General features: G+C 39.1%; 1 protein-coding gene across 1 annotated transcript in view; it reads left to right on the top strand.

The window, feature by feature from the left end:
• The first annotated feature begins 1282 nt into the window (after window positions 1–1282).
• The window catches only part of LOC134324644 (ras association domain-containing protein 3-like), a 94407-nt gene continuing 70474 nt past the window's right edge, over window positions 1283–25215 (top strand). Inside the window, exons 1-2 of the mRNA XM_063006550.1 lie at window positions 1283–1559; window positions 18883–19016. Coding sequence (XP_062862620.1) covers window positions 1283–1559; window positions 18883–19016 — 411 coding nt within the window. The remainder of the gene's footprint in view (window positions 1560–18882; window positions 19017–25215) is intronic.

The raw sequence follows: 25215 nt of genomic DNA, 5'->3' as shown, positions 1-25215 counted from the left end.
GTTTGACAGCCCTAATATATATATACAGTATATATATATATATATATATATATATAGGGAGGCATGAAGTTAAAGCTAGTGGAGTTGGCCGCAGTGCAACATGGGACCTGAAAAACAGAGTTGGGACCTTACCTAAGAAGTTTTGCATGTTTACGCTGTTTTAGTGTGTAGCATTCTTCCAGATAAAAATATTCCAGTTATTTAAAGAATGAAAGGGTACAAACCAGCTTGACAGTCTACAATCCAAAACCCAGTTTGGTTTGATAATGTTTAAGTCTGGTGAAAGGCACTTGACTTCATCCTGATTTTATTAAAACATTCATAACTACTTTAGTTATGAAGTAGTAAAGTAGTTATAAATATGACAACATTTTCATCCCAAAATATGGAAACCTAAGCAGGAAAGTGTTTGCACCCTAGGGTGCACATGATGTCCTAAAATTGCCTAATTTGCTGGTAAATGACCATGCAATCAATTTACTTACCTTAATGGTTTAACCATGGTAATCTCTCCAAATATAGGCTAGCCCTGTGATAGATTGACATTGGTATTCCTGCCATGCACCCAGTTTTTACTAGTGGAAGCATGAAAAAACAAATGTTGGACATATGATAAAATTTTTCCAGATGTGCTTGTTAAAACAAGTGCAGCTCACAAAGTAGCGATCTTTAAACTGACTCAGCTGGTTATACAACTTTGTGGCCTTTGACGTTTGACCACTGTTCCTCTTTTTAAATTTAGTTTGTCTATATATGACACAGTGGCGTAACTAGGAGCTCATGGGCCCCAGTGCAAAAAAAAAAATGTGGGCCCCCTTAACAAATGTCATATATATATATATATATATATATATATATATATACATACATACATACACACACACATACATACATATATATGTTTTATTCCATATATATCAGTGTTTGCTATATATTTCCTGTTTGGCTTGCCCAGTGCACCTGCCGCCCCTGTAGTTACGCCACTGATATGACATGCAGTCTATATGACAATTTATAATTTTTAAATTATGTCTGAAACACCTACAGTTATGGTACCCATTATGTGGCCACCATTTATGTAGAACTCTTTTAGTTGCCTCAACTGATTGCCGTTTAATCAAACGACTCTTTTCTTCCTCTTGTAGGTGTAAATGGTTCGGAATGAAAAGGGTTAATAATAACATGGGTGTTAGTTGGTTTTAAGGGAGTGGCTGTAACTCCTTCACACCTCTCAGTACGGCGCAGGTGCAGGTGCTGGAGGTGCGCTAACAGTAGAGGAAGAATGCGCAGAGCGAAAGCACCGAGGAGAGCCGCATCTCTGTGGGATCCACCCGCCGACAAACCGCGAAGGGAACCGCCGATACAGCCGCACAGGAGCCCCGAGGACGAAGGAGCAGCACCGCGGGCCAGGAGGAAGGGCTACAAACCTCCCGATGTGAGGAGCATATTCGTCGGACACATCGAGAATGGAGAAGGGCATGAGTTCAAACAAGAGGCTTCGGGAGGATGGTGCGATGTTTGCACCAAGTACATCCTCTGTGGGGGGCTCATCTGTACAGGTGAGTGGGATCTAGACCATCACATCTCAAGTCAAAAGTTTATATAAACCTGTAAAGGTGCCATGGTGAGCTTGATATTTCACTGGTTTCTGCAACTGGTCTTTTTATTTGGCTGAATAAATGGAACACATAGTCTACTTTTATTCTGGGATTTCTGAACGAAGTTCTGAGTGATGTCTCTCACAAGTGTATGTTAAATATTTGACTTTATTACTTTCTGGAGTGCTACTTGCTGTTCTGGAGTCACGCTGACCTGCACAGTACATTAAAAAAAATTGAAAATTAAACAGATCAGGTGTATTTGGTGCATTGTGCAGACCAATGATACTCTAAGATTCAAGGCCGTAGCCATGAACTGGACATTGTTGGGGACCAAATCTCCTAGGGAGTGGGGGGGTCCTAAATTCTAAAACATTACTGTCCTATAAACAACTGATGGAAACAATGACAGATCATAACCTTACACAAATCTAGTGAGTGAATTATGTTCATTTATATAGTATATTGGTTGGCATTTTGTGCATATCTGAATACATGTCCCCCCAATATGTATTGTGATTAGAACCTTGCTAGGAATGGATCTGAAATCCTGCTTTAAATGATACAACACAGAAACACTTTTCAGCCTAATCTGTATCAGCTTAATAAACAATGAACAGCTTAATCACATTTTCAAATACCGTGAAAAGAACTTAAAACCTGTTGACTTGAAACAAATAATACAAATAAAACAAGGGTGGTTGTTGAATTGGGTCAGACTTAGTACGTGTTAAAATCTGGGAATAAACACAAACTCAAAACTAACTTTGAGCCAATTTTTAACATTAGAGTAATACATTAACAAGTACACACGGTGTCATTAATATGAAGTACCAGAGTAACACACAAAAAGTGCTGAATAGCTAATAGTGCTCACTTATTGGGAAACTTACACCTGTTAATTGTAAGTACGTGAGTGAGTTATGCGGGAGGTTTAAGGGGTGCAATTAGCAGAGCAATGCAGAGACAAATAAAGGTTCATGTGCATAGAGTAAGAAGAGACACATGAAGGGTGATTTTGTACTGTAATTTTTTACATTTTCGGCATTTAGCAGACGCTTTTATACAAAGCAACTTACAATTATGTTAATTGCATACAATTTGAGCAATTAGGATTAGGGGCCTTGCTCAGGGGCCCAACAGTGACAACTTGGTGGTGGCAAGGCTTGAACCGGCAACCTTCTGATTACTAGTCCAGTACCTTCACCACTGAGCTACCACTTTAGTTCATTTTATTTTAATCAATCACTTTATTCTGGTCAGGTTTGTTTTAAGTCTGGCAGGAATACCATGGACAGGGTGCCAATCCATCACAGGGCCTCAGCCACTTCCTTCCCAGACATAGCCAGTCATGTCTGTATTGATGCCCAGCTAGCAGATAGCACCGGAAAAATTAGAACCTGGATCTTAGTGCTGCAACACCCAAGTACCAACCAGATTTTTGTAATTTTAAAACTTCATGTGCTTTTTACAACAGTAAATAGACCCATATCAGTTCTGTAAACTGAATCCACTCTTAATTTTAATGTATTAAATGTATCAAATAATTATTTGTTACAGTTGTCATTTCAGTGCACTTTTAAACCAAACTGGCCAGATTTATTTAATTTATAATTAATTTTTTTTATTAATCAATTATTCAGATCAGGGTACTTAGTGCAAAATAGGAATACAGCATGGATCAGATACTAATCGACTGCAGGTCATTACACATTTAAACTCAATCACTCACTTACACCTAGTGCCTAGTCTGACTTTTGCATGATTTGGCGAGATGAGAGGAAACCTACATGGCATACTCAGATAAAAGCAATATTATATTAGGGATAACATGCCAAATCTCTTATAGGTTGTGCCTAGAGGTAGGAATTAAACCCAGTTACCCAGGACCACAGTGCTGTACAGCATCCACACTACTGACATCTGTAACTCTCATCAGTTTACGTGTGTTATTGGGTCATTGGGGTCTGTCACCTCACAGCACCTGGGTTCAATCCCCAGGTGGGGTGGTCCGGGTCCTTTCTGTGTGGAGTTTGCATGTTCTCCCCGTGTCTGCGTAGGTTTACTTCGGGTGCTCCGGTTTCCTCCCACAGTCCACAGACATGCAAGTGAGGTGAATTGGAGATACAAAATTGTCCATGACTGTGTTTGATATAAACTTGTGAACTGATGAACCTTGTGTAACAAGTAACTACCGTTCCTGTCATGAATGTAACCAAAAGTGTAAAACATGACTTTAAAATCCTAATAAACAAACATTGGGGGCTGTTATTGGGTTATTGGGGTCCTGAGTGAAATTGACCCCTAACACATTACTGGTCCTTAAAATTTTGTGACCATACTTAGGGCTTGACATCTTGTATATGACCCAGTGGTCTGTTTCTGTATGTCCTCGATTAAGCTTCACTGTGTTCAAATTCTAAACAACCCATGAACCCATGGTAAAGACGTCTTTTACACGTTGGTGCTTACAGGTGGAGTATTTGTGTTTGTACTTCTCTTAATGTTTGTTTATGAGGATTGTAACATCATGTTTAACACTTCGGTTACATTCATGACAAACGTTAATTACTCATTACGCAAGATTAATCAGTTCACAAGTTTTAACGTCAAACACAGTCATGGACAAATTTGTATCTCCAGTTCACCTCACTTACCTGTTTTTGGACTGAGGGAGGAAACCGGAGCTCCTGGAGGAAACCCACACAGACACAGTGGAGAACATGCAAACTCCACAGAGAAAGGACCTGGACCGCCCCTTCTAAGCATCGAACCCAGGACCTTCTTGTTGTGAGATGACAGAGCTACCCACTGAGCCACCGTACCGCCCCTGTACTTCTCGTAATGAATGAGCAGTCTTAGATTGACGCAATGTTATTAACATTTACATTTTGGCATGTGTCAGACATTCTTACTAATGCAAGCTTACTAAAGTGTTTCCTCAGTAAACATTTCCTTACTCTAGTACAGACAGACAACTGTTGAGAACACAAACCTGCTGAAACCCTGTCAGGACGGAGTATAATAGGTAGAAGGGTTTTATTTATTAATACATTTTTATCATGGGCGGCTCGTTCCTTAGGGCGATCGGGAGACACATCACCAAAGGGTGAAAAGGAAGACATTTTTATCACATTCAACCAGTGTTAAACTAGCTGTGACTGTTCTGGACAGTCTGTCTTGCCTCTGAATATCGCAGTCCAATCAGCGTCGAGTTGTGTTCCGTACAGTACCGCCCCTTTTGGGCGATTTCAGTCTGATTGAAAATCGCCCGGATTGCTCTGATAGACTCTCATATTAAGGCACATTTTTGAACTGTAGGCACTGCAATACAATCTGTATGGGTTCCGGGAGGGCTAGCACTTACGTGCTTGCTTACGTGCTTGCGTCACACGTAACCTAGTGTAGCGATAATTGAGCTAGCGATCTCGTCAACATGACTACCATTACCTCAGGATCTGCTGCACCTAAAATAAAATGCTATCTGATGAAGACTGAATTCAATTGTTAGTGTGAAGGCTTTACTTCATTTTATGATTAATGGTAAAGCTGGTCTCTCTCCATGTTCTAAGTTATTTGTGAGGGCAAACTGACAGAAGACTTAAGATGTTAATTATTTAAGCTTTAATTTACCCATTGAACGGGTCACCTTGGCCATCATCGCAACAATTGCCCCCCTGAGAGATTTGGCAGGAGCCGCCACTGATTTTTATATTAGTATAGGTAGAAGAATTGTATTTATTAATTTCTATATTAGTGTAGAAGATTAGGAAGTAAATATTATTTTCAGTTTAAATGCTTAGTAAAGTGGTGGGTGGGTTTTAATCGTATTTGGTTTAACAGTGGTGAGAGACTCAGCTCACAGACTCACACAGTAGATGTACGTGGTACAAATAAAGGAAAGTCTTCAATATTATTTGAGGATTTGATTTAAGCAGTTGTATTTGCTTTCTTACATTGTAGATCACTTATGGTCTCCAAGACATATGTGCACAAACACACGCAGACCTACAGGTATGTTGACAGACTGGTTTTTAGTAAACCTTTATATGTCGTCACTGCCTACATTCCAAGATAAATGCTGCACATAACATTTGGTGAAGTCAAGCATTAATATCTAATGTTACATGATGTTTTCTTGGAATGTGATCAGCTTGATATACACTGATCAGCCATAACATTAAAACCACCTCCTAGTTTCTACACACACAGTGCATTTTATCAGCTCCACTTACCACATAAAACACTTTGTAGTTCTACAATTACTGACTGTAGTCCATCTGTTTCTCTACATACATTTCTAACCTGCTTTCACCCTGTTCTTCAATGGTCAGGACCCCCACAGGACCACGACATAGCAGGTATTATGTTTATATAATTAGGTGGTGGATCATTCTCAGCACTGCAGTGACACTGACATGGTGGTGGTGTGTTAGTGTGTGTTGTGCTGGTATGAGTGGATAAGACACACCAATGCTGCTGTAGTTTTTAAACACCTCATTGTCACTGCTGGACTGAGAATAGTCCACCAACCAAAAATATCCAGCCAACAGTGCACCATGGGCAGCATCCTGTCACCACTGATGAAGGTCTTAAAGATGACCAACTCAAACAGCAGCAATAGATGAGCGATTGTCTCTGACTTTACATCTACAAGGTGGACCAACTAGGTAGGAGTGTCTAATAGAGTGGACAGTGTGTGGACACGGTATTTAAAGACTCCAGCAGCGCTGCTGTGTCTGATCCACTCATACCAGCTCAACACACACTAACACACCACCACCATGTTATTGTCACTGCAATGCTGAGAATGATCCACCACCTAAATAATACCTGCTCTGTGGTGGTCCTGTGGGGGTCCTGATCATTGAAAAACAGAGTAAAAGGAGATTAAAAAAGCATGCAGAGAAACAGATGGACTACAGTCAGTAATTGTAGAACTACAAAGTGCTCCTATATGGTAAGTGGAGCTGATAAAACAGACAGTGAGTGTAGAAACAGAGGTGGTTTTAATGTTATGGCTGATCAGTGTAGTTGCATTTTGTGGTAGTGTTTAAGGAGTTTTTTTTACTCAGAACTGAAAGACAAAATTGTCAGTTGTAAAACTCTGTTAGAACCAAAGTTGGTGTTTTTTTTTTAAATATTTTTTTGGACTGTGGTAGAAAGCCGGAGCTCTCGAAGGAAACCCACACAGACACGGGAAGAACATGCAAACTCCACACAGAAAGGACCTGGACCACCCCACCTGGGGATGGAACCCAGGACCTTCTTGCTGTGAGGTGACAGCGCTACACACTTAGCCACCGTGCTGCCCGGTTAGCTGGTCTGAAGTCTAGTCTCCAGTGTGTCAGGACGAGTCTTTGCTTGTTTATTTAGTGTCAAGGCTGTTTTAATTGGTCTTCTTTAGTCAAGACTTGTCTCTGATTGGTCTTTTGGAGTCCAGACTTGTCTCTGGTTGGTATTTCAGAGTCAGGACTTGTCTCTTTTTGGTCTTTTAGAGTCACGTCTTGTCTCTGGTTGGTCTTTTAGAGTCACGCCTTGTCTCTGATGGGTCTTTTAGAGTCAAGACTTGTCTCTGGTTGGTCTTCCAGTGTCAAGACTTGTCTCTGTTTGGTCTTTTAGAGTCAAAACTTGTCTTTGTTTGGTCTTCTAGTGTCAAGACTTGTCTTTGTTTGGTGTTCTAGTGTCAAGACTTGTCTTTGGTTGGTATTTTAGAGTCAAAACTTGTCTTTCTTTGGTTTTCTAGTTTCATGACTTTGGTGTTTTAGAGTCAAAACTTGTCTTTGTTTGGTCTTCTAGTGTCAAGACTTGTCTCTGATTGGTCTTTTAAATTTAAAAATTGTCTTTATTTGGTCTTCTAGTGTTAAGACTTGTCTCTGGTTGGTCTGTTAGATTCAAGACTTGTCTTTGTTTGGTCTTCTAGTGTCAAGACTCGTCTCAGGTTGGTCTTAGAGTCAAGACTTGTCTCTGGTTAGTCTTTTAGATTCAAGAATTGTCTCTTATTGGTCTTTTAGAGTCAAAACTTGTCTTTGTTTGGTCTTTTAGAGTCAAGACTTGTCTTTGTTTGGTCTTCTAGTGTCAAGACTCGTCTCTGGTTGGTCTTTTAGAGTCAAGACTTGTCTCTGGTTAGTCTTTTAGATTCAAGAATTGTCTCTTATTGGTCTTTTAGAGTCAAAACTTGTCTTTGTTTGGTCTTTTAGTGTCAAGACTCGTCTCTGGTTGGTCTTTTAGAGTCAAAACCTGTCTTTTTTGGTGATCTAGTGTCAAGACTTATCTCTGGTTGGTCTTTTAGGGTCAAAAAGATGGAATTTGTCTCTAAATGGTTTAGTGGCCTTAGAATGGTTGTCCTGATGGGTGTTCTGATGTCAAGACTCAACTCTAGTCAATTTTCTGTTCTCAGATCTTTAATCTGTTTAATTCTCTGTGTTTTGAGATTTATCTCCACCCAATTTTATGTTCTTGGTTGCTTCTTAGGTTCTAGGACTAGTCACTTGTTTGTTTTGCTCTCTGGTTGCTCTGTGGTTTTCAGTTGTTAAATGTTGTCTGTGGATATTTTGGTTGTTGAGGTTGGACTCTGTGTTTTAGGGTCAGAACTAATGTAAGGTTGGTTTCCTTGTGTCTGTACTACACTAAAAAGTAACTTTGACATTAATTAAACTGAGACTGAGAGTGAAACTACTGTGAAGTGAAACATACTGGATTCACAAAAGTTTACAGTCCTGTCCACCCTATATCTAGAACATCTACTATGTATTTTATCAGTACAGCATTCAAAAATTGCATGAACCGGTAACAGAAGGGTGAGGAAGTCAGGGTTTGTTCTACTTCTGCTGCATGCCAGTAAAGATGGCAATAACTCTTTCTCTGGACCTTGATGAACCTGTCCATGTGCATTCTTGCCTGAAGGGCACAAAGTTCACTAAGTACCCTTTTTTTCTCTAAACGCTTTGAATATTAAGTCCCATTTTCTCTTTAAATAACAGCCTCTAGACTAGAGCATTTCCTGGTATCCCTTACGTAGTAAATACACAACACGCTCACTCAAATGTAACAACTGGACAAAGGTGACTTTCTCTGAGACTTCAGTTTCCCTCCTTCATAATGAGATACCTGAATTATGTGATCCAAGTTTTCAGGTAAAAAAGTAAGGCGATCACTGGATCGAGTAATAATATCAATGCTAAACACCCGCCATCTACAACCCCAAATCAGAAAAAGTTGGGACAGTATGGAAAATGCAAGTAATAAAAAAAAACACAGTGTCTTACATTTACTTTGACTTTTATTTGATTGCAGACAGAATGAACCTGAGATATTTCATGTTTTGTCTGCTCAACTTCATGCATTTACCACTTTGTAATGTTGCCATTCCTTTTCACCACAGTTAAAAGACGTTTTGGCACAGAGGATGGCACTTAAAGGCAGCATATGTTGCTCTAAGGTCTTAATGTACTTTTCTGCATTAATGCTGCCATCACAGAAATGTAAATTACCTTTGCCAAGGTCACTGACACAGCCTCATAACATGACAGACCCTGGCTTTTGGACTTGCTGATAATAGTCTGGATGGTCCTTTGGGTCTTTGGTCCCAAGCACACGGTGTCCATTTTTTTTTCCCAAAAAAAGACCTGGAATACTGATCTGCCACAATACACGTTTCCACTGTGTGATGGTCCATCCTAGATGCCTCAGAGCCCAGAGAAGTCGACGCCGCTTCTGGACATGGTTAACATAAGGCTTCTTTTTTGCACAGTAAAGGTTTAAGTGGCATTTGTGCATGTAACTCTGTATTGTAGTGCTTGACAAAGGTTTGCCAAAGTAATCCCTCACCCATGTGGTTATATCAGCTATTGTTGAGTGGCGGTTCTTGATGCAGCGCTGTCTGAGGGATTGAAGAACACAGGTGTTCAGCTTAAGCTTGCGCCCTTGGCCTTCACGCACTGAAATTCCTCCTGATTCTTTGAATCGTTTATTGATATTATGCACTGTAGAGGGAGAATTATGCAAATCCCTTCCAATCTTTCTTTGAGGTACATTATTTTTACACATTTTGATCATTTTCTCACGCATTTGTTGACAAACTGGAGATCCTCTGATCATCTTTGCTCATCAAAGACTCAGTTTTTCCTGGATGCTGCTTTTGTATCAAACCATAATTACAATCACCTGTTGACATCACCTGTTTGGAATCACATACTAGCCCTAAATTGCCCCCGACTTTTTTTGGAATGTGTTGCAGGCCTGAAATGCAGGAATGGAGGTCTATTAACAAATGAAATGAAGTTGAGCATTGAGCAGACAACACATGAAATATCTTGTGTTTAAACTGTCTGCAATCAAATAAAAATTAAAGTAAATATAAGGAACACTGCATTTTTATTTTATTAGCATTTTCCATACTGTCCCAACTTTTTCTGACTTGAGGTTGTGTGTGTGTGTATATATATATATATATATATATATATATATATATATATATACATTTAGAATTGACACAATTCTTTACATTGTTTCCTGTTACACAACCACACTTTCTGCTTCTGTTGGCCCCACAAAGCCCTCATAGTTTTGGGTTTCTCTATCTAGCCAGTACTGTTCCTTGCTATTTGACAGCCACCTGTTGACTCCCCTAATATCCATTTGCTTGTTTGCATAGCAGCAGTGACGGTGTGTCTAGAGAAGACACACTATCCTGTGACAGCACAATGATAGCCCACAATGAACTGTCTCCTGACCAGCTGACTCTGCGTACAATGTAGAATCCGTGGGGTTGGCACACACACACCACACACACAGCGGAGCTCTGGACTTTTTGAAAGGAGTCAGAAAGTCAGAGGCTAAGACAGGAATAAGAGGCTATGGCTGGAGTGTTTCTTAGTCCTATTCATGAGAGAAGTCAGTATGTTTGGACTTCTGTAGTGTGTCGTGATGTCGATGGGACTTTTTCTGGTCTCCTGTAAAAGTCATGGGATTGAGGAGAGGGTTCGGTAAGACTTTGAGGAGACTCACTGGATTCTTCTATTGCCTATCTAAAGTGATGCGCCGTTCAGGACGCCTGGAGGTCGGTCTGCTATGGAAACCCTCTGGTGAGTCTGGAATCACTATGTCTCTATGAATGGTCAAAGTAGACTGAAACTAGAGCATAAAAGACCCTTTCAGTCTGTTCATGAATGTTGTGATTTGAAGAAATTTAGTTGCTATCTGGATTAGTTGGTTGGTTTAGTTGACGCTTTGGCAGAATGAACATGGAAGTTTGCATATTGCCTAATTTTTTCTAAATTAGCCATTTAGCCATATGGATTGTGTATTTGGATTCAGTGGTTTTAGTTTCTTTACTTTGACATGGTGTAAAGGTTTTTAAAAATGTATAAAACACTTGACGTTGTGTGTAAATTAGCACTGTGCCAAGTGTTGTGGGTTGCTAAATTATAATGAAGTCTGAGTCATAATTAGGTGAATCCTTAGTAATTCACACTATGAGCAATGTCATGCACACAGTTATGTAATCATGTTTACAAAGACTGCGTCCCAAATATTATGAGCAGTAGATGGATGCACTTGGAGAAATGCAGTGTTATTGAAGATTTGAAGAAGTAAAATTAATTTTACACTGTTTTAAAATAGGCTCCTCAAAGCTTGACTGAGGTTTGTTGTCGATCACGTATTTTTCTTGCATGGCAGTATTTGTTTATTAGGATTTAAACGTCATGTTTTACACTTTGGTTACATTCATGACAGGAACGGTAGTTACTCATTACACAAGGTTCATCAGTTCACAAAGTTATATCGAACACAGTCATGGACAATTTAGTGTCTCCAGTTCACCTCACTTGCATGTCTTTGGACTGTGGGAGGAAACCGGTGCACTCGGAGGAAACCACGCCTTCAGGTCAGATCTGCTGCTTTATGTTTCTTTGATCACATATAATCACCTGAACAAATTTTCTCTCAGCGTAAGTTGAAAGTTTAGGTTTTCTGTCAGATCTTGGTAAAAGATCCCTGCTCCTCGTCCTTTTACTGGCTGCATTTGAACTTGCCCTGTTCATGTGGGCGGCACGGTGACTCAGTGGGTAGCACTGTTGCCTCACAGCAAGAAGGTCCTGGATTCTATTCTCCCCATGTCTGCGTGGGTTTCCTCCGGGTGCTCCGGTTTCCTCCCACAGTCCAAAGACATGCAAGTGAGATGAATTGGAGATACACAATTGTCCACGACTGTGTTTGACATTAAACTTGTGAACTGATGAATCTTGTGTAACGAGTAACTACCATTTATGTCATGATTGTAACCAAAGTGTGGAAAACATGACATTAAAATCCTAATTAATAAATAATGCACTGCTCATATGACAACTAAGATGTCACCGTCCTAATAATATCAATAGAAAGCCATGGTATTTTTGAACTTTCTACACCACCAAGTTGGGCACCACAGTGGCTAAGTGGGTAGCACTGTCGCCTCACAGCAAGAAGGTCCTGGGTTCGATCCCCAGGCGGGGTGGTCCGGGTCCATTCTGTGTGGAGTTTGCATGTTCTCCCTGTGTCTGCATGGGTTTCCTCCGGTTTTCTCCCACAGTCCAAATACGTGCAAGTGAGGTGAACTGGAGATACTAAATTGTCCATGACTGTGTTTGACATTAAACTTGTGAACTGATGAATCTTGTGTAATGAGTAACTACCGTTTCTGTCATGAATGTAACCAAAGTGTAAAACATGACGTTAAAATTCTAATAAACAAACAAACATCTATTATACTGAATAAATAAGAATACATTTGTTAGCATTACACAGTACTCACGCCACAAGGCAAATCAGCAGATTGTTTTGGTATTGTGTGCACTTTATTGTTGGTACTGGAGGCATTGCTGCCTCAGCTGGTCTATTCTGGTCGCAGCTTTCAGACACAATACATTTACTTCAACACCCAAGCATGCCAGTGCACTTTAGGTGTTAAAACGGTCTTACTCCAGGTTTACATAGACAGGCTTATATTGCACACCTCTCTACTTCTCTATTTTTTATTACTACTTAATTATATATATATATATATATATATATATATATATATATATAAAATCATAATGTACACATAAATAATATATATATATATAATTTTTTTATGTGTACATTATGATTTTCTTTACGTGGACACATGTAAAAGTGGTGAAGCAGGAACCAAACACTCAGTCTGAATTTGGGTATACCCAATTTCTCTGTACTCCATTGCCCCCCTTTCTGCTGCTGCATGTCTCCTCCTATTTGTGTGAGTACACTGGCCCCACCACTACAATGCCCAGCATTTACTGAGAATCACACTATGGTCTTAATGGCCTGTGCTCAGTTGGCACTACAGCTGTTGAAGCAGGAGAATTGATTGTAGGGGCAAGGAGGCAACTTCCCATCAGAGTCCCTATTAGACAGGTGTGTTTTGCAGAAAGCAAATTACTCTTTAATTTGATGGAAACAAGCTGCTACCAGTAAACACTTTTTAAACATGTTTTATTTTATTACTTGCATTATGAGCTTAAAGTTGATGGATACTAGTATTTGGGAGTAAATATGAATACAAAGAAGTGGTGTTTGCCCTCTGGGTCCCGTGGCAGATCTGTCTGTGATGAGTTTGGTATGTTCTTTCACCTGTGTGTAAGTTTCTTCCATGTGCTTTGGTACCAGTCAGGTGACCTGCTCTTTGTTTGTGGAGCCTCCTGGCAGTTTGCTGTTGTTTCAGCAGGCCATTAGAAGGCCAGCCTGTTGGTCAGCATGGAGCCGAATGGAATGCTGTTTAGAATATGTGAAATTCCTCACTGTGAAAGCATCGGAAGGGCAGAGCAGGACAATCACAGTCTGAAAAATGAAGTAGATAAGTTGAACCTTTTTAGAATTTCAGAACTTCTTAGTAATAGGGATTTGATTATAGTAGGTGAACAAGGGCTGCATATTTATTCAGGTACTTCTGACCGGCAGTGAAGCAGCGCAACAAATCGACCGGTTGACATTCATTTTCAATTAGAGCTGGTGATTTCTGGAGACAGGAGGCAGAGTAAACATTAGCCATGTTAAGTGGGCAGAGTCTGTCACGTGAAAAAGTTTAACTTTATGCAAATTAGTAGCAAACCGCAGAGCGGATACATGCATACAGCTTGTTGACCAGACAACAGTGGCCAGTCATGTCCAATTTTGTTTGTAGGGCACCTTACCAGGTTGGTACCAGCAAATGAGTATTGAAGCCAACTTTCAGTTAAATTTTCTTATTATTACATACAATCTACAATGTACATGGAAGGAACAGAATATAGGGGACAGAATATAAATATAGGGACAGAATATACAATTGCAAGACTGTTTAATTATGATCTATATACCTCAGGTTCCAGTGTAAAATAAGGGGAGTAATACAGATCATAATTAAACAGTCTTGCACATTTATATTCTGTCCTTTTTTTGGGAAAGGAATCATACATTAACAGAGCATCAAATGCCTACAGATGATGGATAAATCCCAAAGTGTTAATTTGGGTTGAGGTCAGGGTTCTGTGTAGGCCACTGAAGTTCCTCCACGCCTAACTTGTTAAACTTGTTTTCACTGACCTCGCTTTGTGCACACACACATGCAGGAACAGATATGGGTATTGCCAAACTGTTGCCAACTAGGAAGTTGAATATAATTCTTTTAAATGATTTTATACACTTGTTAGCAATGAGCCAATGATTAGGTGAGGTGTACACATACTTTTGGGGTGGAACCAAACAGACCGTGACCCTGACCATGATAAAGCAGCTGATTGAAATGCAAAAAAGTGCTGTAAAAAGAGTTTGCTGTTCTAAGTGCAGAGTTTACTCTCAGTAGGTTTGATCGATAGAGCTGTCTCCCCTACATTATGGGAAGTGCAATTACTGCAGAACAAAGCTGCACTTTTCACAGGCCCCAGAGACCACAACCATGTGGGTGTGAGAGTGTGTTTAAACAAGACAGAGAGAGTGTGTATGTTTGTACTGTATGAATGCAGTGCCTCTGGAGCCTGGTGGTCTGCAACACTTCTATTCTTTCCATAAAATAATATACAACATAATATATATAATAATATAATGTAATGTAATTCATTCATTGTCTGTTTTTACCACCGCTTCATCCTATTCAGGAGGTATGAAACACCCAAACAGGTCGCCAGTCCATCACAGGGCAAACACACACACATTCATACCTAGGGCAATTATTTATTTCCAATTAGCCTAACTGCATGTTTTTGGAAACCCACATGAACACAGGGAGAACATGCAAACTACACATAGAAAGTACCTGGACCGCTTGACCTTTTTGCTGTGAGGCAACAGTGCTACGCACCAAGCCACAGTGCCACCCTTATGTAATATTATATTTTCTTTACATTTTTAGCAGCACTTTAACCTGGTTAGGGTTCTAATAGAATATAATATATTATAATATAATATGATATGATAGAATAGAATAGAATATAAAGTAATGTAATATATTGTAATGTAATATATATCCATAAAATATGTATAATATAATGTTATATAATAGAATATAATAGAATATATTATAATATAATACTGTAGAATAAAATATAATAGAATAGAATAGAATATAAAGTAATAGAATATATTGTAATGTAATATATATCCATAAAATATGTATAATATAATATATAATATAATATAATAGAATAGAATAGAATAAAATAGAATAAAATATGTATAATATAATATAATGTAATACAATATAATGTAATGTATTGTAATATAATATTATGCTGTATGTCTAAAAGCCGAATAGAGAGCTCCACAGACTGATTTACTATGTATGACTTCAGTAGCACTTCATTAAACATCACATCCAACCAGTATTTGTTTTTTTGAGCTGTAGTCACATTTATACATATATTACATGAATGATTCTGGTAATACAATTGATACAAGTGATTGCTTCAGGTTCTGGAACCTGATAAAGTGTGCTTATCTGAATATCTAACAGTTATCATAAAAATAAGTGTGATTATGTACTTTTTTGTGATAGTTTTTTTAGCAGATGACAGATAATCATTACTTAGATTTTGTTATGTAAGGCTTTTTGTGCACGACTTGTACAAAGATTTTATAAAATAATACAGCTGCAAAAAAATTCAGCTGCATAAAATGTATTTAAAGTGTGTAAAACATGATGTTAAAATCCTAATAAATAAATAAATTGGCGATACTGAAGTCCCCCTAGGTATGAGTGTGTTTGTAAATGTGTGTTTGCGTTGTAGTGGAGTGGAGACCTGTCCGGGGTGTCTTGCTTTTCGTCAAGTGAATCAGACCCACCATGACCCTAAATAGAATAAAGTGGTGGTAAAACAGACAATGAATAAATGAAAGAATGAATAAACCCTTTTTATGATGTGCTTTAACTCTTGTATATTAATACTGTATGTTTCTATGTGAGCTTGTGTGGCATAATGGTAAGAGCAGCAGCTCCTGAGTTTTGGGGTCTGAATCTCAAACTGGGCTCACTAATACAGAAGTTGCATGGCGATACATGAACCTAGCTATTTGGGGGATAGATATCAGTCTACCTTTAGTGCCAGTCCCAAACCCAGATAAATAGGAGGCTTGTGTCAGGAAGGGCATCTGGTGTAAAAATGAATGATCCACTATGGTGCCCACTAACGGCAGCAGCCAAAAGGAGTAATCTACTGTACATTAATATACAGTATTCCTAAATGATTTCATGACTGTATATATTGTATGAATATAATTGTGGACTCCAAACCAGTGTTTGATAGGCAAAACCACTCCACTCAGCACAGAGAGAGTAAGAGAGAACATCACAAATGAGCTGAGCTGTGAGAGTAAGAGATTGATTGTTCATTTTATCGTTCATCTGACTTTTGAGCTTGATGGAGTTCCATCAGCAGGGTTCATTACTAAGTGGGTAGAGATAAAGGGGAGGGATGGTCAGAAAGAGAGGGAGTGAGAAGAGGACCTATTATTATGAGGCTGTGCTGGAATGGGAGCAGCAATGTGCAAACTTTCAGATAAATTCCCACCGCAGGTCAAGCAGAAACCCCAAGGTAGGTTATGATGCAGGCTGTATGTAGTGGATGTAATGTGATAGTTACTGCTTCTTTGTGTTTGTGTCAGTTGTGAATTTGCATGATGGGCTGGTTTATAGTACTTGACAGATGATTCTTTGATGAGAACGCTCCAGCTATATGCTGGAAAATGTCATTAAAAACGTCATAAAAGCTGACTGCGTAGCTATTACATTATATCAGTACCATTGCACTACTTTCTCTGCCTTTACAGGTGCATAAAATTGTATAGACAAGTAATTTTCATACACAAACATTAGTAGTATTGAACAGCTCACTGTTAACATAATACTGGTACATGATGCCACTTTTCCTGTAATTTTGCTAAAATACCGTCTACTTCAAGCAACACTTAGAAATAGACATATTGTTTTAGAGACCACTGTGTTTTCATCTTGGTCTTGCCTATTGACCCAATTTATTTGTGCTGTTATATTGTACTACTGTCACAGGTTAAACTGTATTACATTTATTTATTTGTGGTTTGAGATACCCCAAATCAAGGGGGTTTGGAGAGTATTGCTATAATTGTATTATATTATAGAATAGGCTTTGTGTCAAGAAAATGTGAAAAAAATACATTTGCTTACCCCAAAAATAAAAAAATAAGTTGTTCCCCACAGGTTAAAACCCAAACACAAGACCAAATTGTTGTTGGTCAGTAAAACCCTAATACCCCAAAGCATGCATATTCAGGCAGCTGTGATCAACTAAGCAATGTTGATTATTGTAGTTGTAAGCAAACAATATACCCCCCCCCATATGTTGTATACCCCCCCCCCCCCCCCCCCCCATAAACACAATATATATTGCCCTCCCCCCCCATTATTCAGATATGCACAAAATGGCCCGCTCCAATATACTGATGTAAAAACTTTTGAGTAATGTTAGGATCTGTCAGTGTTTTCATCTGTTGTTTATAGGCCAGCAATGTTTTCGAATTTAGAACCCCCCTTGGTAGACTGTGGTAGACCGGGCGGCACGGTGGCTAGCACTGTCGCCTCACAGCAAAAAGGTCCTGGGTTCGGTCCGGGTCCTTTCTGTGTGGAGTTTGCATGTTCTCCCCATGTCTATGTGGGTTTCCTCCGGGAGCTCCGGTTTCCTCTAACAGCAAAGACATGCAAGTGAGGTGATTTGGAGATATAAACTTGAAACTTCAAAGCTTGAACTGATGAATCTTGTGTAATGAGTAACTACCATTCCTGTCATTAATGTAACCAAAGTGTAAAACATGACATTAAAATCCTAATAAACAAACAAACTATGGTAGACCCCCCATGTTCAGTTCATGGCTAAAGCATTGGTAGTAAGGTAAATTAAGTTACAATATAAGGCTAAATGTATGTGGACCCCAGACCATGACCTACTTGGTCATTCCATTTCAAATTGAATGGCATTAATGTTTGGTTGCCTTCCTTTCTTTATTGATTCTACTTTGATTGATGCAACACAATAAAAAAAAAACCTGGGTCAGGAGCGCATGTTTACCACTGTGTTGGACGGTGCTGGTGCCTATCCCAGCTTTTCAGTGGGTGCAAGGCACACAGTAACACCCTGGACGGGGCACCAGTCCATCGCAGGGCACACACACATACACACACCCATTCACCTATAGGGCAATTCAGTGTCTCCAGTTAACCTGACTGCATGTCTTGGACTGTTGGAGGAAACCCACACAGACACAGGGAGAACATGCAAACTCCACACAGAAAGGACCCGGACCGCCCCACTTGGGGATTGAACCCAGGACCTTATTGCTGTGAAGCAACAGTGCTAACATTTTGTGCCTCTGTGCACAAAGTGAGGTCCATTAAAAGATGTCTTGACAAGTTTGATGTGGAGAAACTCCAGTCCTGACCCCAAACCTACAGAACACGTTCAGGATGAGTTAGAAGGTTGATTGCAAACCAGGCTTTTGTGTACAAATCAAATCAAAATCAAATCAAATAAAAAAATCTAACAAATTAAAATCAGTGCCTGACCTCTTACAGACAAACTGCAGAAGTTTTGGGAAAGGCTTACCTGAAGAGTAGAGGCTGTTATAGCGGCAAACTGGAGGGTGGCTTTCTATTAAAGCCCATGCGTTTGGAACAAGATATCCAACAAGCTCATGACCAGGTGTCCCTGACTATATATTAGGTTAAGAAACATATTCCTTTAAATATTGATTCATAACCTCTTTTATTTTTTTGCAGGTTGCAAATACACCTGTCATGCACAATGCCGTGATCAGGTATCGCTCGATTGTGACCAGAATGGACCTTCTAGCGACGGTCCTCTCAGCCCCATCAGCCAAGACCATCTCAACAACAACCAGCCTTTACACAACGTGAGTTCTCTATGTGTCTGTCTTAACTAACTTACACTCATATGTCCATTTGATTTTAAATACAGTATTTATATGCTGTTCTATAGCTGGTTTTCAGTCCTGGCTCTGGAGTACCTAATATTGTTTTACATCCGATCCAGCTATTATAAGCATATATATACAGTATATTATAATTAATTGTATTTTAATTTGCATTACAGTTTTTGGATTACCTAATAAAACATGATTAATTGATATTAGATTAGCTACAGTATTCTTAATGGTTACTAGTGAGGACAAATTTTTGCAAATGTGAGTGGTGGTTGGTTTAGTTATGTATTGCAGAATATGTAAGCAATTGTTCATGCAGTTCTTTGGGTTTCTGGGTAATATGTCTTAAGTAAATGTGTTTGTGTATGTGTGTCGGTGGAGTTCATATAATCTAGTGTCTTGGTGTTGTATTTTCTGAATTTACAAACCCCATTTTTGGAAAAATACTTTATTTTGTTAAATGCAATAAGAACAAGAACATGTAATTTGTTAAGTCTCTTCAAACATAATTTAATAACAAAAACACAAAGAAATGACATTATTTTGGCTGACCAACTTGATAGTATTGAATCCTAAAGATTTCAATAGATAAGGCTATAGATTATAGAATATTTAAGTTCCAGTATTTTAAAAACATTAATAAGCAGGTGAATTGGTAACAGGTGAGGGTATCATGATTAGATTTTAAAGGAGGATCCACCATATGCTTAGTCTTGGCGAGCAAAAAAGGGCCGTGGCTCACCACTCTATTCTAAAGTTCATCATCAGTTAAAACTCACTTCTCACAGCAAGATTGCATATGATTTAGGGTTTTTTTTAGTTATGCATTTGTCCATTTCTCACAATCTAGTCATATCCAATTACCTTGGTTATATCTCTCCTACACTGCTGCAGGCCTCCACCCTGACAGAGGAGGACTGTACTTAACACATGCTTCTTCCGACACGTGTGCAGTTGCTAGTCGGAATCCCTTTGGCCTTCCTACCCAGCAGACGTTAGCCACTCATGTCTGCAGCAGACTTTAGTCAGTCATGTCTGCATGTAGCTGTCTGCCCGGCTGATAGCAGAGCTGAGATTTGAACTTAAGATTGAAATCTTAGCACTGATGAGCTTGTGTGTTTTACTGCTGCACCACCCATAACTTAGGTAATTTTAATAATTAAATATGATTCATGTTTCTGTCATGTATTGCTGTTTGTTGTTTTTAGTTACTGGCTCCTGTCACTGATTTGTGTTCCTGGTTTTCATGCTCCATGCTTTGCTTATATATACACACAATATATACAGCTCTAAGAACTCTTAATTCTTAGAAAAAGGAAAGATAGGGGACCCTTAGAACCAGCCAGTACTGAAAATGTATTGCTTATTGTTCATAACATGGATAGCATGAATTTACATATCTGGGATAGTTATATCATGAGGCCCAAAATGAAACAAGTGTGCTGGAATTGCATGTCAGCAGAAAACTGAATCGGACCTGAGAACTCTGTATAACGGTTTCAGAGGAAAGCAAGTTTGCCAACCAAGGAGCTGGCAAATCAGAGACAAGAAAATCATGAAATACGTATATAGGAAAACTCCCACCTGGAATGATTTAACAATTACAAAGTGCAAAATGGCAATGCAGAAGGGCATTGCTTAATGTAGCTTACTGCTAAACTTCAGTGGCTTAGCCATGTTACATAAAGTATATTATTTTAAAAAACGGTGTAGAAAACCTATTTATCACAGTATAAACTAAACAGAATATTAAATAGTGTTTGTGACTGAGTAGAATAAGTAACAGACAAAAGCATTACTTTATTGAGCACCTGCTGGAAATTACTTATTAAAATAAATTGTAAAATTGTAATCTAAAGTTACAGTTAAAACAAATATGTAATTTGTCTTGCAATAGTCAATAAAATATACATTATGTTAAAAACACAATGAAAAAGATAATGTGCATCATTTAGCCAAAAAAGTTCTGAACATGTGTTACCTTATGCCAAGTTCACACTACACGACTTTCCAAGTTGTCAGATTGCTGTACAGTTCACACTACACAACTGGATCTCTTGTAATCGGGAGTCTTTCAAGTCAGTGTGGCTTTCACACTGCATGACTGATCGACGATAGGGGGTTTCACGCTACACCATCTATCACCAACTGGAATCGCAGGCGAGCTTCTCTGGTCTCCCAAACTACGTTTTGTCACAAAAACAAACGAGAAGTGATGAAAAGTTTAATGATACCACGTCCAAAAATGCACGTCAACAAGTAGTGAGTGATCAAAGTTTGTGTGCTGATGTGCAGCGTAAAATCAAAGAGGAAAAATAAATGAATCTGAGTGGATTTGGCTACATGAGCAGCAGGGATTGTTCTATAGTGAGTTGGAGGTTAATAAATATTTTTTACAATGCAATGTTGCTGTTATGTTTTGTAGAGAATGATAAGGTCAGAAATACTGTAAAACTTGTGTGTGTTTTTTATTTAAATAGGTGTGTATAAAGAAATAACAGTTACATTTGTTTATACATTCTTCATCTTGAGTATCCATTTGCAAATGCTAATTACACTACAGTCAGATATAAGGTCCATTAAAAAAATTAAGGTTTTGTGGGGGAATTAAAAACAAAATAGATTAAAGGACTTTTACATTGTAACTTTGTGATTTGCTTAATTTAGGGTAACAACTGTTGCCTGTAATTTTAAGACAAGCAAACGCCACAAGAGGGAGTAAAGTGTCAGACAGCAGGTACTGGTACTTTCCAGTTTTTTCACTAGCAAGGCTGTTGTTCCCTTCTGGCATCCACACTATCTGCTACACCCCTGTGCCTTTCTTGGTTAAAATCATTATTTTAGGGAAATAACAACAGTTTAGGGAAGGCCCTTTCTTGTTCCAGGTTGACTGTGCCCCTGTGCACAAAGCAAGATCTATAAAGATGTAAAGATCACATAAATATTACTGTAGTATACAGGCGACACGGTGGCTAAGTGGGTAGCACTGTCGCCTCACTGCAAGAAGGTCCTGAGTCCTTTCTGTGTGGAGTTTGCATGTTCTCCCCGTTCTCGCCCTGTGGTTTCCTCCCACAGTCCAAAGACATGCAAGTGAGGTGAATTGGAGATACAAAATTGTCCATGACTGTGTTTGATAAAACCTTGTGAACTGATTAATCTTTTGTAATAAGTAACTACCATTTCTGCCGTATATGTAACCAAAGTGTGTAAAACATTAAAACGTTAAAATACAAACAAACAAACTGTAATATACCAGTGGGCATGTTAGCATTGTGTCAAGTGTTTTCACGTGACACTAAACCCACCACAACCCTGATCAGGGCACAGTGGTTATAAAAGTTAAATAAATTATTAAACAATAAAAATTATATGGTAAATATTGTATAATATTGGTTTTAATGTACTTCAGTTTCCATCCAGCTTTCTAAAACATCAGTAGGTGTATTGCCCCAGTGTGTAAAGGAGTGAATAAGTGGGTGTGTGTGTTGCTTAATGTTCAGTGTGTGTTCCTGCCTTGCACCCAGCATTTCTGAGTGGTGATATTATTTACTTGTAATAACATCATGTCAACTCTTATCTAGTGATGTATGTTTCTGTTCTAGTATTTGAGTGTCTAAAGTTTGTAATTTAGCACTGAATATGGGTGGGGAGCACGCTTTGGGATGGGGTGGGATTTCAGCTGTTTGTGTGTTTCTAATTGTGGAAAATGACGAGATGGGTAGAAAGACACAAGCCATATATTTTAGTCCTACAGAATTAATGGGTAGTGCCGTTTTGACTCAGAAGGGGTTACAACTCAGTGTTTAATAAAGTTTAACAGCTATTTTGAAACACTTTGCATTGGGGACAGTCCTCAAGTCCAAATCTGAGTCATTGTGTCTAGGGACATTAATGATAAATAGATTTTTTTGACAGTGATCTTTTTTTCACAAAACAAGCCACAATAAGAGTGCAGAGTGAACAACAATTTTAATATGACTTACCCTCTCTTAGCTCGCTACTGAAACACCAGGTGTAAAACAAAAATTGTAATGGGAAAAGCGGTGGCCAAAATAACGGAAAAAAGTAACAAACGTAAGACACAAAAACAGAATATGGCAATATGCGACCCCATGTTTAGCCAGTGTGGGTCCAGAGATGGGGTCTGCTCCAGAAAATGCCACGCTGCTTCTGGGGCAGTTTACCCGTCCAGGGTGGTTCCCTTGTAATGCCAAAAAAATAACTCAGCAAAACAAGCTTCACAAAAGTTTTTTACATTTACATTTTCATTTTCAGCATTTAGCAGACACTTTCATCCAAAGTGACTTACAGTTGTAAAAGTATACAATCTAAGCAATTGAGGGTTAAGGGCCTTGCTCAAGAGCCCAACAGCTGCGACCTGGCAGAGGTGAGGCTTGAACCAGCAACCTTCTGATTACTCGTCCAGTACCTTACCCACTAGGCTACAACTGCCCTTTCACTTTCCCAGATAGTGACAAAAGTGTGCTGACCTCATATGCAGCACACAACAGAAAACTGCACGAGAACAAAGCCGGTATCATGGTTTCAAGAGAAAAGCAGGTTGCCAACAGAGGAGCTGGCAAATCTGTTAGGAAGAAACCATGATAAATAGAAACACTTTCATCTGGAGTGAATTAATGCTCAGCAAGTGGCAGGTGAGGTACAGTTAGATGGAACTGACATGTCAATCATCTGCACCTCCATGCTCCCTCTGCTGGCCATATTTGGCAAGGCAGAGGGACATGATTACATAACCAAGCGACACCGATCAGGAGGCAGTTGGGCTTGTTACACTTTGCACTATCTCAGAGTTCACACTGCTGTCCTAACTTAAACAAGAAGATTTTAAATAATTTAATAATTTAAATAACATAATAAATTATTTAAATCACATCCAGGGGAGCCTTTTAACATTGTTATTAGAGTCTGACTGCATGTTAAACTCTGCACATGTGAATCTGTGTATAACCTTTCATTAACAAAAATGATTTGTATAGTTTGCATCATGCTCCAACATAAAGGTAGAACTTTGTTTATCATCTCATAATAACTGTGTGAATGTTGTCAGGAAGAAGGTACCAGCTGTATGTCTAATTTTTTATTAGCATGTTTACTTTAGTACTTAGAACCGTTTTGTGCTGCTGTTCTGATAGAGTATGATGGGATGCTATATGCTTGTCAGTTAAGGGTTAACCGTTGACTATTGTTGGTAATCAGTTAAAAAAATAAATCCCAAAATTTGCACCCTAGTTGTGTCCTTTGTGATGCTTTATGTATGAGCATTTTAAAATCCACCCCAGTTTAAAGCTGAATGAATTTATAATCCATAACAACCGGAAAGTAACATTTCCAACTTTGCTCTAGAAATGTCTTAGAAATAGGCTTACTATTGGATTCAGTTCTCTCTGATGCATTTCAAAACAATGGTACCTCTGGTATGCTTTATTACAGGTTACAGTGTGCTGCTTAAATCCAGTAAAAATCCTAGCGTTCATATTTTTAAGACCATAGCAGCCCATTTACTTAACATCTGTGTACTTTAACTGTAGTGTTACACCCCCCCCCCTTTTTCTCCCCCTTTAGTGCGTCCAATTGCCCAATTTGCATCACGCCTCCTCTCTGCCGATCCCTGCCCTGACCGAGGAGATCGAAGCTAACCCACATCCCCTCCGACACATGAGCAGCAAGCCGTATGCATCTTGCCACCCACACATTGACGAGTGTTGCGCCACCTAGCGTTGCGTGCGGAGAGACACACCCTAAGAGCACTCCTTCCTCATCTCTGTGTAGGCGCCTCTAATCTGCCAGCAGAGGTCGTAACTGCACCATTCTGACAGAGAGAGACCCACTTTCGACCTTAGTCCCACCCATCTGAACAACAGGCCAATCGTTGTTCATATATCCGCTCAGCCTCGGCCGGTAAGGCAGAGCTGGATTCGATACGATGTACTCAAGATCCAGCTCCGGTTGCAGCGTGTTTTTACCGCTGTGCCACCTGAGCGGCAGTAGTGTTACATTTTTAAACAGCAGAGACAAACAGCACCATTACAGTATTTACCACAACCTTCTCTAAAGAGGTTTTTAATACTACATGAAATGGTGATTATTTTAGTCACATAGTATCCATGGTTATTGGGGCATTGTTTACACAGCACACAAAAGTGATTTC

This window comes from Trichomycterus rosablanca, chromosome 1 (assembly GCF_030014385.1).
Source record: "Trichomycterus rosablanca isolate fTriRos1 chromosome 1, fTriRos1.hap1, whole genome shotgun sequence".
In the NCBI taxonomy this organism is placed as follows: domain Eukaryota; kingdom Metazoa; phylum Chordata; class Actinopteri; order Siluriformes; family Trichomycteridae; genus Trichomycterus; species Trichomycterus rosablanca.
Note: the sequence above shows the minus strand (reverse complement) of the source record. Positions and strands in the feature narration are given on the sequence as shown.